We start from the raw sequence: 14,343 nt of genomic DNA on the forward strand, positions 1-14,343 counted from the left end.
GAGCTGCTTTCTTGCAATGCTAATGCTTTTCGGAAATGTCCCGCGTTCCACTTTAATTTCCTGATCGTTGGTTTCTTTTAATGACTCTGAAATTTATTTTAGAGAAGAAAGCAATGACAATCAAGAATACAGGGGACTGCATTTGAGGACTGGAAGCAGAGTACAGAAAGGAGCCTTTCACTTCAGAGCTGCTGGTAGGAATCCAGCTCAGTTTCAGACTTAGCAAAAATCTTTACTGTGTGATGGCTTCTCGGTGCCCTGTGCTCTACGTCCACAAATGAGTCAGTGTCCACATCACACAAACCACCAGAACAATTGGTGCTACTGTAATTGGGAGTCTACTGGCAGCATCAGTGGAAAGGGCAGGGACTTGAATGAGCATGGAAAATGAGCTGCTTTCTCCCTGCTCCCTCAGGTCACCTTTGAGACACATCTGTGTGAGGAGACTTAGAAGAAATTCGATCTGTGGTAGCTCCCTTCTGGAGATAGATGGAAGACTTTACCGTTCCAGTACTGATGATCTGACACCCGCTAACAAACATGTTCAAGAAAAAAAAGATCATTACGGGATCGTTTAATATGTGAAAGCATGACCTAAAAAAAAAAATCCTAAGTATGATTGAAAAATCAACAATAAAATCCAAATGCTGACTTGAAATAATAGGAACAGAGCCAAACAAATATTATCAAGCATGACCACTGATGGCACCAATTGCTTCCTTCAAAAACACAGGGAAATCCTGCTCTTTTATTAAACCATTGAACAATCTCTTCGAGTTGAATCCCTTCTAGGCAAAAATAAAGGAGTGCTTCCACTGTTCAAACATTCTCTTTGGAGATGAGAATGTGGATTGATAGAAGAGATGTTGGACTTTATTCAGCCTGAGATGATGCCTTGATGTCATGGAAACAGTGACTGGAGGGAGAGCTCCCAGTAGCACAGGACACCACGAAGAGAGTGCCTTTAGAGAGGGCTGGGACTGCCTGCGTGCACGTGAATCAGTGGTGGAGGTTGGAAGGGACCTGTGGAGGTCATCTGCTCCAACCTCTGAACTTGGCACTTCCACTGGCTCGTCTGCTCTGAAGTAGGGAGGTCCTCATCTTAGAATTTATATGCTACCATTGATAATCCTAAAAAAACCTGCCTCTGGCAGGAAACTGTTCGTGTACTACCAGAGATGAATTTAGCCCCATAGTTCCTGTAAGCTTCAAACAGTTAGGCTGTGAAGATGTCTCTTAATATGCTGAAATGACACAATTGCATATGCTGATTACAGTGGTGAATGTGATATGAATTTTTGACTAAGTGAAAGTAAAAAGAATGTGTTTGATGTCAAATAAGTGCATTAGCAAATCTGAAATGTTCTGAGACAGCTTGGACTATTTGTGAATTCATGCCTAATTCAACTAAAAATAGAATAGATACTTCAACTTCAAGTTGAAGTTTTCCACTGCAGTTCCTCGAAAACAAAACATTTTGACTCTTCATGTTAAAACAGTTCAAAAACTTAATTTAAATAACTTTAAATTGTTTTAAGAGCACCTCAGACCCAGAAAGTTCATTTCTCAGTATTTGTTTTGATGTGTGGGAGCGAGGAAATTCAGAGCAACGCAATACAAAAATGTGTGTGTGTTTGAGTGTGTACATGTGTTGGGGGGGCGAGGGGGGGACAGTTGACCACAAAACTGAAAGAGAAATAATTTGCTTTCAGTTCTCAGGCTGTAACCTGCCACATCTGTGCTTTTGTATTTTTGGGCTTCTCTTCAGTCGATACACCAGATTGGGTAGTGTTATTGGTACAGAGGAGACAAGATGTAGATACCTACCTTCGTTCCCAGTTGTGTGGTAAGCAGGATTTGAAACCTAGGGCTGTGAAGGTGAAAACCAGGCGTAACTCCCGGCTTCTCAGTCTCTTATGAGATATACCTGTATCATGAGGGTGGTGGGAAATAAGCATATCCTTTCAGGGTAAATACAGAGAAGTATTGTGAAGCACCATAAAGGTGTGAGGGCCAACTTCAAAGTTGCTGGGAGCCAGGGGATAACAGCGCCCAGAACACAGATTTCAGAGTTAAAAAAAAAAAAAAAGGCACGAGAGGATTTCAGCATCCTGTATCACACCACCGGTTTCTTTTAGTGAAGAGTATGTGGTGCATATTTTTCCCTTTTCTATGACCAGTGCTGAATTCCTCAGGGGACTGGTGATTCTGCAGATAGGGCGCTGCGGAAAGCTCGGTCCCTTGGGCAGTGCCTAACCCTACCCTCCACAGGCAAGGAGGAGCGGGGGCTGAGGCGCTTGGTGTTAAGCAAGGAAAAACCCGCACGGAGGCTTTCCGCGTTCCATCAGCCAAAGCAAGATGCTGAATTCAGCAGAGGTTGAATTTATGAGAACAGCAGCAGGAGGTGGGATGAAGGGTTTAAACGGCGAAAAAGCTTTTAATAGCAGTCTTTGTATTATAATAAAAGAGTTTGTTTCAGCGTCTCTGCCAGCCAGTGTAAGCAATATAAGTTTATGAGTAGCTGATATTTTGTGTAATAGAAATGCATTTGTCCATCGTGAGTGCCTGTTACTTGGCAAGCAGATGACTGGTCATATTATTAGGCAGACTGTTGTTTCCACGGGCAAAAAGGGATATGCATCTTTCTTACTGTGAAGAAAAACCTGTAAAGGCCTAAGCCGTAATATGTAACAACACAAAGCAGTATCTGTGAGAGCCACGCGAAAACCCCATTGACTAGTACAGGATAAGATCACTATTGAGAAATACGAAATTATTTTTGAAAAAGAGCCTTCCAAGGTAAGTCAGAGGCCAGAAAATGAGCTGCTTTTGTAAATTTCCTCCAATACCATATAGCGAACAAGGTTACACATGAATGAAACCATGATGTATGATTTGGCTGCTTATGCATTAAAAATCCTTTAAAACTATAACTGCAGCGTTCATTCCCAAATGATTTTACTTTATGTATTTATTTAGAGGAAACTGAAACAGTTTGCGGTTTATGTGTATTCAAAAGCTGCATATTTCCAAGACTATAAAGGAAACCTTAAAAAGAAATTACTTTCAGAACTCAAATAATGATACTTTAAAATGCATAGGAAAACGCATTAAAAATGAAATAGATGTAAAAAAGATAAAATCTCCATTGTCCTTTTTTTGCTACTTGATCATAACAAGTGATTGTGATGCACACATAAAACCGGATAGCATAGATTTTTGGTCATCATGTGTATTTCATTTTATGTTATACATTTGCCCGAACAGTTGCTTTCCCTATTGTGAATTCTCTTGTGTGTGAATGTTTTGAAACACTTAAAATTGGAGATTGTATAAAATACAGCTGTTTACAACATCCTAAATTTGTGCATAAACTCTCACACAGATTTTGGGTTTGCGTACAGGTACACAAAATCTTAATATTACATTTCTTGAAGTTAAGTATTTGCATTTATGATAACACGATGAGACCTAGAATGTTTCATTAAACTTCAAAACTGTAGAAATAATACTTGAACATATGAATTGGGTAGTACACCCTTAAGTATTTGTGAATTTCCGTATTTTTTCAAGCACCCACATCTTTCTAAGCATGTACAATATGAAAGTCCAAGTTATATATAGCAATGGTGCTGCTCAGGCTATGTTCTTAATAAGCAACTCTAGAAAGTGTGCAAGCTATTAAAGGAATACTGTTCTATTCATTTATACCTCAGAAATATTAGAGGAATGAGATTTTTGTTGAAATTACCACTCTTAAGTAATGCCGTTATATTAATTTCTCTGACCTTTTAACAGAAAAAAATAATCCCTGAAGAAGGTTCTAGGAAAACCAATCGTCTGAGGATAAAATTCACTCAAAAGTGCTGTTATTTTGCAAACATTGCTATTTAAGGTGTCTTTAATGTAATGGTCTTCAGCACATCCACTCTGTGATGACTGCTGTCAGATAAACCTCTATGTCACCCTTCTCAGCAAAACCTTTGTACTGTCTTTGAAGCGATGTGCTGTTAATTGCTTTCTTCGTAGGTCGCTGGGTGGGAGAGACTGGGTAAATACGGGTTTCACATTAGTGAGCAGTGATAATTAGAGATGCCTGACTTTTTTAAGGGGAAGAGGTCAAATTTTCTTGAATTAGGTAGAATGTGGGCTTTGGACTAAGATTTCCTGTGTCTTAGGTGCAGCCCGTCCATTCCTGACACTGGCTTATTCTCAGGCACCGTTTCGCTTATGCCCCTCGTAGCTGTGCAACTGTCTGTACAGTCTCGCGTAGGCAGAGCAGAAGTCTGCGAGTGACTCCCTGTCCTGGTGGGCAAGATGTCAGAGGGAGTGGTCGCTGAACGAAGGAATGATTTGATTCAACCGAAAACTTTTTTCCGTTGTGCCACTAACCCCCCAAAACCTCAATACCCCCACAGCCCTGCTGGGGAAATATGATCAGAAGTTAAAGGTTGCCATCTAATGGTGAACATATATAATACGGTCTTCATGTTTTTTCTTACATTATCTTTTCTTACCTTTCTCCATGTACCTGCAAGTCCTTTCTTTATAAGACACTAGAGGAATGAGACTGATGTTTTATTCAGGTTATACCTGGGGTGATATCTGCTAGTTTATCGGTAACAAGATGTTGCAACTGAATGTGAAGTTCCAGCCATACAGTTTAACTGAATTCTAATTTCTTAATGCTTTTTCTATGAATTCAGATATAGATGAATGTTCCTTCGAAAGGACCTGTGATCACACCTGCATCAACTACCCTGGAAGCTTCGAATGTCTCTGCCATAAAGGCTACACCTTGTACGGACTGACGCACTGTGGAGGTTTGGAAACTGAGTTTTGCTTATCTGTTTGCTTTGTGAACTGTTTACTGAGCCACACATTTTTTAGCTGAGGACTTTAGAACTGAAGAAGACAAAGCAATAAAGTCAAAATAAAGCTAAAATAGCATGAGCTGGGTGTGACTAAAATTTCAGCATCTCAAATTTGTTGAAGCATTCCCAGGAGAAGACCATAAATAAAAAAACAATGGCCATGCATTTTTTATGATGGTGGTACCTAGCAGCCTCAGTATAGACTGGAAGCCTGCAGCTGTGACACTTGCATCCACCACCGCATGGATGCAGCCGTTCTTCCACAACCGTTGCAAAGCAGCCTCATGGCTGGGGTTCATCGCGCTGTACAGGGTAAGCTTCCTTACAGAGTTTACAAGTGCGGAGTACCAATTGGCACTTCCACAGGAGTGAGGTTAGTCGCAATTGTATTTACAGAAGGAAGGCTTCAAATGATGGGCAACAAAGAGAATAGGAGAAGGATGTCAGTTTTACAAAGTTTACAAATTTTGGCTCTATTGGTATTTGTCCTTCCCAGACTGTGACATAAACTGCCTGTGAAACTCATAATGGAAGGATGTGGGGTACCTTGTTCCCATCTTCTGTGGAGCTACTTCAGCTCCTCAACCTTTTTGGCATAACTGGGAAGAATTGGTGCTGTAATGTTTGGTTACCCAGGAGTGGGATATTTTTTAAGTGCATCATAGGGCAGTATTACCACAACGACCAAATTAGAGGTTCAACTTCTACTTGATCAAGGCAGCAGAATTTCAGAGGACTCAGATCAAATCCAATGTTTGCCAGGGGTGTCACAGTACGAGACTGCCTGCCGCCGGCCTGGCTAACGCCCCCAGGTGTTACCCCACAGCCATTGCTGTGGCCTCCTGCCTGAACGTTTAAGAAGTGGGGTAGGTTTTGATTGTGTTCAGAACACTGGTCAAAGGAGAGCAAAGGGATTTTTTTGAGGGATTTCTTAAGTGTATTAAGTCCGAATTATGGTTTTAACCAATCAGGTCAGCATTACACAAACGAAAGTGACAAGAGAAAATTACAATAAAACCTGAAAGCCCTGAATCTAAATTACTTGTTAGAAAATACTGACACACAAGAAAATCTCCGTGCTATTTTTAAATGTAAAACTAAATGGTTTTGTTTAGTTAAAAGATGGTTAATAGTTAATTATTTAATTATTCAAATTATTCAAGATACAAACTAAGTAAAGCTTGCATCAAACTGTAAACAAAGCCTCGACTTTAAACCCACAAAATCCATGTATTCAGGCCAGGTTCTGATCCGAGTCACACTTAGGCCAGGGAAAGCATGTTAGAGGAATTGCTGAGAACAGTGTTGGGCCCTAACAGCTCTTAATTTGTGGAGGAGGCATTGTGGTACATAGTATATGCAGGAGTTGTTCTCTATGTATTCCTAAGTAAATCGTGCTACAGACTGAGTCAAAAAGATACAGTTAAAGGCTCTTGTTGTTTCCGTTCCCATGTGATTCGGTTTGTGCCGCGCAAACTGATGTAGCAGAAACAGATGCTAGCCCCTCACTTGTCCGAGTGCTGCGTTCACCTGATTTTGTAGGGATAACATGAGACACTACTAATGGTATCTCTTCCTGGCTTCTCTTCGGGAGAAGTGTGTAGGTGGTGTGTGTTAGTATCTCTTCTATAGAGCAGGGTAGGTAACAAATTCACTGTATAGTAGAGGCAGGCAGGAAGAGAAATAGGAGTCCATCTAAGGACAGAGTTTGGAAGACGACTCCACTTGAGTGCAGTTCTGAAAACAAAATCAGAGTCTGAAAGTTTGGGGGACCTATGTGGGGTGTGGAGAGACTGATCTTCAGTTTCACTGTTAATTCCTTAATGGCTTTATGTATTAATTTAGGGAAAGCCTCAAAGTTTGGGGTTCAGCCTCAGTCTTCAAATAATCTTCAGCCTCAGTTCAGCTTCAGTCTTTTAAATAAGACTGAAGTAGGACCTAAACTCTAACTGGAAATACTCAGTGCCGAACTTCAGGCAAAAACATAACCAGATCCAAACCTCCTGCTTTTTTTCATAATGGGCAGATCCAAAATCCCAGCTCTGAATCCAGACTTGTCCAGGCCCTGAGCTTTGCCACTCAGGCCTATCATTAGTTTTAGCCAGCCCCTGGAGAGTGATGTTTACAGTGGAACAAATAACTCACCCTGGCTGCCATCCATGTGGCACTGAGCAGAAGTCAAAACTAGAGAGAAATAATGAGAACCTGCAAAAATATTTGGTGCAAACTTGCCTCTTAATAAGCTTTCTGTCCATCTTGCTTCCCCTCTACTAGTCATTAATAAACTATGTGGCAATGTCCTTGTTCTGGGCCTTCCATGCTGAGGGGCAACCCTTGTTGCTCTCTCTGGGATCCTTTTCATGACATCTCTTGTAACAGAAGTCATGTATCATAAGGGAATCTTCTACAAGGACAGTGCTAGCACTTACACCACCTGTTTATGTGAAGCCCTACTTGCAGTATTGGCTCATTAAGTGACGTTAGGAGAGTCAGTAGAATCTGCAGGACTGTTCAACGCCTTTGGGAATTTGGCTGCTTCACCAGGAGCTTGGTTCTGGGCTGAGGTACTTGACAGCAAGAGCTCATGTTTGAGCAGTTTGGCCAGAGCTCAGTGGCAGGAGGACTGTGGACTAAATGTGTGTTTTGAAGTATGGGTTAGCAAGCAGATCCCCCTGTTGCACTCAGAAGAAGCCTGGCTACTATGTACAAAATTTCCCAGAAAAAGTTTTTTTTGGGACTATCGTCTCCCTCGTCAGTTTTTGGAACTGCTGACCCAGGACCTCCAAATGTCCTGACTCTGACTCAAAAATTGTAATGTTTTCTAGACACATGCCTGATGTATTAGGGTGTCTTTCTCAGTTTCTTTTATGCGTGTACTCCATGTTTTCTAGATTTTTGCTTAACCAAACAGGCATCAGAAAAAGAAAGCTGTTTCTGGATTCCAGCAGCTGCCCCAGTAAATACTCATGTTCCCATCAAGTGCCCCAAGATGCCAGAGGAGGACTTGGCTAATATGTATAGGCCTGCATTTCTTAATCAGTGCAGGGCCTGAGTGTGTGCTTGAGTCCAATCCCTTCATCAGCCCCACCTCCTCACCCTCTGGCTTCAGATGGGGTCGCTGGACTCCAAAATTGGTGCCGGGGGAGAACTGGCTTGAACTCAGACTGTGTTCCTGCAAACCATATGGATTCACACAGTGCCAAGCACACGGCAATCAGAGTTCAAGCCTGGGTTCAGGCGTGGTTTGGAAAGGCAGTTAGACACTCAGCCTGTGAGCCTTTATGGACAGACCTCCCTTAGAAACACATTAAGTGACAATTTTACTTCTACAGTTACATTTTGAGGCCTATCATTAAGCCAGAGTGTTAGCAATTCAGTATATCTCCTGTTGATTTGGTGTCGTTCTAGCTCATTTGAGCGTATGTCAAATGGCGCAACCTACATGCCATGTTACATTTCAGTAACACGACCGTTTTAGCAAGCAGATGGGTAGCTGCGTTCAAAGGGCAGAAACCACTTGTTGTTGAGGTTAGTGCAGTACCTAAAATAACGGGGCTGTGGTCCATAACAAGGACTTTTAGGTTACGGCTGTACTAGTAAATCAAAGAGTCTGGAGCAGCAACGCGCAACTGATGGTTCACTGGTGCCATATCACAATTTTGGCCTGTGCCATCTAGTGTCCGAAACATGCCTGAGCGTGACCCAGAGGTGAGTACATGGCAGCACAACTCCTGCTGAGCATGATGGATAAACATCCTTTCTGGTGGTGGGAGGAGAGAGGATGAGAGATCAGCCGTGTCAGTATATAAATGTATAAAGTATATAAATGCTGATTGCATAGACTAAAAAGGTTATACCTCATATTGACTAAATACTTTTCCAGTGTATCTAAAGTTGAAAGATTTTGTGTGGAGTATCACTGATAAATACCTGGTAATTGCTTTGCCTTCTTGCAAGCTCTTACCTTTCATTTTTATTTGAGGAGTAGAAGACTAAATAAACTACATTTCAGCTGTAAGGTTCCTATCAAATTTATAGTTTCCTCCATCTGAATCATTTCTAAAAGCAAACTCTGTGAATCACTATGGAGAATTTATCTCCCTGTTATGCAAAAGTGATCGACTTTCACAGATGTTTATGCCTTTGACATTTTTTTCATATAATGCAATATACTTCATTGTCCAGATGCTGCAGAGACTTTCGAGCATGTTTTGTATCATGTGAGTACTTCCAAGAATTTCAGTGTAACTAGTCCTGGCAAGTAAATTGTATCGTATGCATAAATCTCTGCAAGAATGGGAGCTAAGTATGTGTCTAAGGACAAATACATTCAATGTACATAAAATTGTTTGACATGAGTATTGTCTGCTTTTATACATGTTTATATAGACTGAAATATAAAAGATATAGTAGAAAACAGATATCCTTATGCACATAATATCTTAATGTACAGTAGACGTGCACAAATAGTTAATACTCTTCTCAACTTTAATTACATTTCAGATATTGATGAATGCAGCATCAGCAATGGTAGCTGTGACTATGGGTGTCTTAATACAATGGGGAGCTATGAGTGTGTCTGTCCACCTGGAAAGAAACTGCACTGGAATAAAAAGGACTGCGTTGGTAAGTATGGGAGACTGACTCAGAGGTGACTGTGGTGATGCTCCTGTTCTCCAGGAGTGTGGAAAAGCCCATGGTTTTGTCTGAGGGATGCTGCATTTTCACAATACAGATCCCCAAATTCATTTTAGCCTTTAATACCTGGTCGTCCGTGGACTAGGATATAACTACAGGTGGATTAGAGAATGGGCAATGTGTTGGATTTTTGTTGTATTCAATTCTTTTTTTTTATGAGACGAGTCACACAAAACAAAGTCATCCTATACTATTATATTATGTATTTTATAGTTTTCTCCTTTTTTTGTCCTTTGACATCCATCACTATCACCTCAGATATAACTCTGTTTCCCTCTGAGTCATTTAGAATATTCAGAATATTTAACTGTTTACAAATAGCACGTGGTATTCAGGTTATTATCTACATTCACAGCACCATACCCCAATTTTTCAAATTATCGCCAAAGGTATCCTGTTTAATATAAAGCACTGACAGTAGCTGTGTCAAAAGTATTAATTGCAATGAGCCAAATCCTGAGACCACTACAATGGTGGCACTTGCTGCTAGTGCCACTTACTTTGTGGCAAATCTCAATATCTGTTCCAGTCATCGTTCTTGTGTATCCTTTAAGTAGATGACTTTTTGTTTCCTTAGGGTCTAATTTGAAGCACAGCAAATCTTGGCCATGGCTACAGCCATTCAAAGTATTTTCTGTCATATTTTAATTCTGTTTTCATGTTTTTTAATGGGAATAGCGTACCTTAGGTCTTGCATAGTCAAATTTAGGTTGTGGGGTTTTGTTTGGTTGGTTTTGTTTGTTTGATTCTCATAGATACATTTGGGGCTCATGCCTAATACCTAACTGGGAGCAAAACAGAACAATAAAGGGGGACATTACTTAAGGGAATCTCTGCACATACGGAGGGAAAGCACTATAGTCTGGGGTAGAGAGCACTGCACCGGCCTCTGGCACGATCATGCAATTACAGCATTTTTCCACTTACATGGATACAGCAGTATGGAAAGCACTTTATAGTTGAGTTGGGAAAGGGGGGTGTCAAGTTGGGTTTCAGCCTTTGCCACTGACTGTCGTCTTAACCACATCTAAGTACCTTATTTTTCCCACTTTGCTTTATATAAATTACCTTCACTGCTATCTAGAGAACAAGTACTATAGGAGTAAGAAATGGTTAACTCTGTTTTTTCAGTTATCCACTAGGTCTCCCTTGCAATGTACCAGTCAGTCCTCTGGAAAGGAATTTGTAAATTAACAATGGGGACTAAAATTTTTTGGGGTCTGGTACGTAGTTAGACTACAGAATTTTTGTGTTATATTCCCTCTCAACCTACTAAGAATGCTGTTCCCATGGTACGAGACTGTATTGAGAATATTTTCCTAGTTGTAAATTTCTCTTTGTTATTTGTAATACTCAGTTGGAAGATGGAAAATAAACACCCTTCTCTATTGATATGCACTGTTCTATTTGATCAATTTAATGAGGCTTAAAATGAGTGTCATCTCCCTGCTGATTGCCTGTCTTTATTACCAACATTGTTTAGAGGAAACTGTGTTCTACATTGTTATAAAAGCCCAATAAAAAGGAGGAGAATGATATCTAATGACCCTGAATGCCACATGATTTGGAGACACTTGCAGTAACAAAATCCTCTTTTGCTCAGCAATGACACTTTGCACTTGTGTTGTCTCCTCAGTCCAAAGAAATAATTTCCTTCGAAGCGTCACCAAAGTAACATAAAAGGCCTTAAGAGGGAGGTAAGTGGAGGATGATTATTCCCATACTTGAGACGCAAACATCAGGTGTGTTCAAGGGACTTGGATATTTTATCTTTGACCACTAGTGAGGCCAGGAATACAACCCAGCTGGCAGCTGCTGGCACCCTTCCTCTGCCCTCAAGCCAAGCCAGGCAAGGTTCATTCCAGCTACCACATTTGAATTGGTCTGTTTCATCCCAGCTTTACTGGGCTTTTCCCAAACCCCGGCGGACCCAAACCAGTCTGGTTGCTTCCTACTGGACTCGGATGCTGCAGCTCTGATTTCCCCCCTACCTTGGTGTGGTTCAGTGGTGAGCAGAGGGGTAGGAAAAATGGCATTTGCAGTAGCACAGTCAACCGTGAGCAAAACAAGAGTCAGCCAAGTCCATCTTGTAAGGTGAGCATGTTTGGAAGAAAGAGCAAGGAACAGTCGGAGAAAAAGCATATGGACCTGAACACGTGTTTTTACGGGGCTGAAGCAAGAACTGCTCTACAGACACCTGGCTGAGATGTAACCAGCCGATGCAGTGTGAAATAACTGCTTGAAGAGGTGCCCAGCTGCACTTGGCCAGCAGTCAGTGCAGAGGTTAAATCTCTGGGGAAAAGGAGGGAAGCGGTGAGGCTGTCTCAGTGCAGGTAGTGATGTCACCTGCCAGCTGCAGCTGAGAATGAACCTCGTCATTTGTGTGGAGAAAGATGTACTTAAGTAACACTTCAGTCCCAAAAGATGTCCAATTAAAATAAATGCAGGATTATAATTATCAGTGGCATACCATCATCTCAGGGTGAAGCAGAGACTGGTCCAACAATTCGTAACAACTCTATGTAGTTTCAGCACAAACCATCCCCTACCCAAATACGAAGAGCAGCTTGTGAGACGTGCAGGATACTCTGTCTTCATCCTGCCATGAAGCCAAGAGGAGAAGCTGGATATTTCCATTGCCCGAGCTGCAATGTGCCTCGTGCCGCGGGTGCTGATGAGAAATGGCTGATGTCTGTGTGTCACAGTGTCCCTTCTAGCATTGCTTGGGGCATTTCGGCAGTGGCTGAAAGGACCAGTGGGACTATTCATCTCCATCCCAGCGTGTCCTGCCTCACTTCCGCCCGGCTGGGAAGTTTTCTACTTCCAGAAGCTTGAGCGTGAAGCTGAAATTAAAAAGTCTGCGAGAGTTGGAGTGAGAAGTGGAAAACACCATTTTAGCAGTCATCTAAATAAACAGATCTTTGTGGGGGTGACTCCTGTGCGTGGTGTGGTACTGGGCCTGTTAAAGCAGAGAGCTGTGCCTCCAAAAGGGGGGAGAGGACATCTCAGGTCATTAGTATGTCCTGTTGCTTCTGTGATCAAGTTGTGTACACAGAATTGTGCTCATAATTAGAGAGACACCTGCCTTTCAGAGTGCAGATCTGGACCTGAACAGTCCCAAAGTGGAGGATTGGAGGGAAAGACTGATCTAGAGTTTAGGTCTAAAAATGTGAAGTTGTTTTCTTTCCAAGCTCGAGATCCAGATACTCTCTCCCTGTTATGTGCTTATTTCAGAAATGCCTGGGCCTGTGATTTTGCTTTGCTGCCGCTTCTACCTTTCCTCACCGCTGTAAGCAAGTGGATGCACAAAGTTCTGGGTTGGGCAGTGCCTGATTTTTTTCATTTTTCTTTTTTCTTTTCTCCTCAGAGATAGTGAAATGTCTCCCGAATGCCAAACCGGCTCCCAAGGCTCAGCTAGTGTGTAGTAAGACAGGAGGCATAGAGAGTTGCTTCCTGTCGTGCCCATCCAATACTCTTTTTGTTCCAGGTTTGTACAAAATATTTGTCCTCCGAAGTCTAGAATGTGACTTGATGATTTTTTTTCTCTGCTAATGTATTGATGACTCTTGCATTCAGTTTTTGTTATGGACAACTGTAAATGAGCAAAACATCATTATAAATTAAATGGGGGCAACATGCACATCATTAAATGCAAGAAGAGCTGACTGTCAGTTACATTAGAGGTTTGGCCCTTAGTTTTTTAATTTGAGATGTCATTTGGCAGAAAAAAACTTAACAAAAATCTGAGACGCACAACTACCTTAACCAGATGGTGCAAAAGAAAAACTTTAATATATTAAATTGCTATGTCTAAAGTGGGGGGAAAACTGAACAGTTGATTTCCGTGAATTCCTGCTAAGTTTTAGTAACATGTTTGTCAATATGAGTAAGTCCCCTGTGTCCATCCCGGCATCTGCTTAAAATGGTGGACTCTGCGTCATGGCCTGAAAAACCCTGTAATTGTGTGATTGAGCAGGAGCAGAAGCAACTCCCAAAGCGGAGGGTTCCCCTGAGAGGAACTCAGCTTAGTGCGCACGATGTGAGGCAGGGGCAGGAGAGGAGGAGTGGGACATGCTGGGCAATTTAACGCTGCGGCTGCCACAGCACGTGATCAAGCTCCCACACCAGCCAGGGTAGCATAAAACTTCCATCAGCTCAGCCAGTGGAGCAAAGGATGACATAGCAACAGCTTTAAACCTGTCTTACTGTCTCATACAAAATGGATACAACTAAATCTGTCTCAGGAGGCAGTATGGAAAAAACATCTCTCTGTATTAGTTGCTGGCGGTTGCTGGTTTTTAATAAATTTTGTTGGTAATAGTTCAGCTGACTGTTATTTATAGAAATTCAGGCATTGTTATTTATAGAAACTCAGGCGTTGTTGTTTACAGAAACTCAGGCATCCCATCTTCCCCTCCCCCCCCCCTTTTTTTTTTTTTACTTTTTTTAAGGAATTTTCATCTATCCAGGTTTTGACGGAGCAAAGGATGACATAGCAACAGCTTTAAACCTGTCTTACTGTCTCATACAAAATGGATACAACTAAATCTGTCTCAGGAGGCAGTATGGAAAAAACATCTCTCTGTATTAGTTGCTGGCGGTTGCTGGGTTTTCTTAAATTTTGTTGGTAATAGTTCAGCTGACTGTTATTTATAGAAATTCAGGCATTGTTATTTATAGAAACTCAGGCGTTGTTGTTTACAGAAACTCAGGCATCCCATCTTCCCCTCCCCCCCCCCCTTTTTTTTTTTTTCTTTTCTCCAGGTAATTT

General features: G+C 41.6%; 1 protein-coding gene across 1 annotated transcript in view; it reads left to right on the forward strand.

The window, feature by feature from the left end:
* The window catches only part of SCUBE1 (signal peptide, CUB domain, EGF-like 1), a 220,390-nt gene that overhangs the window by 184,378 nt on the left and 21,669 nt on the right, over positions 1–14,343 (forward strand). Inside the window, exons 10-12 of the mRNA XM_009332799.1 lie at positions 4,707–4,823; positions 9,378–9,500; positions 12,940–13,059. Of these exons, the coding sequence (XP_009331074.1) occupies positions 4,707–4,823; positions 9,378–9,500; positions 12,940–13,059 (360 nt within the window). The remainder of the gene's footprint in view (positions 1–4,706; positions 4,824–9,377; positions 9,501–12,939; positions 13,060–14,343) is intronic.

The sequence above is a fragment of the Pygoscelis adeliae genome, unplaced genomic scaffold (assembly GCF_000699105.1).
Source record: "Pygoscelis adeliae isolate BGI_AS28 unplaced genomic scaffold, ASM69910v1 Scaffold38, whole genome shotgun sequence".
In the NCBI taxonomy this organism is placed as follows: Eukaryota; Metazoa; Chordata; class Aves; order Sphenisciformes; family Spheniscidae; genus Pygoscelis; species Pygoscelis adeliae.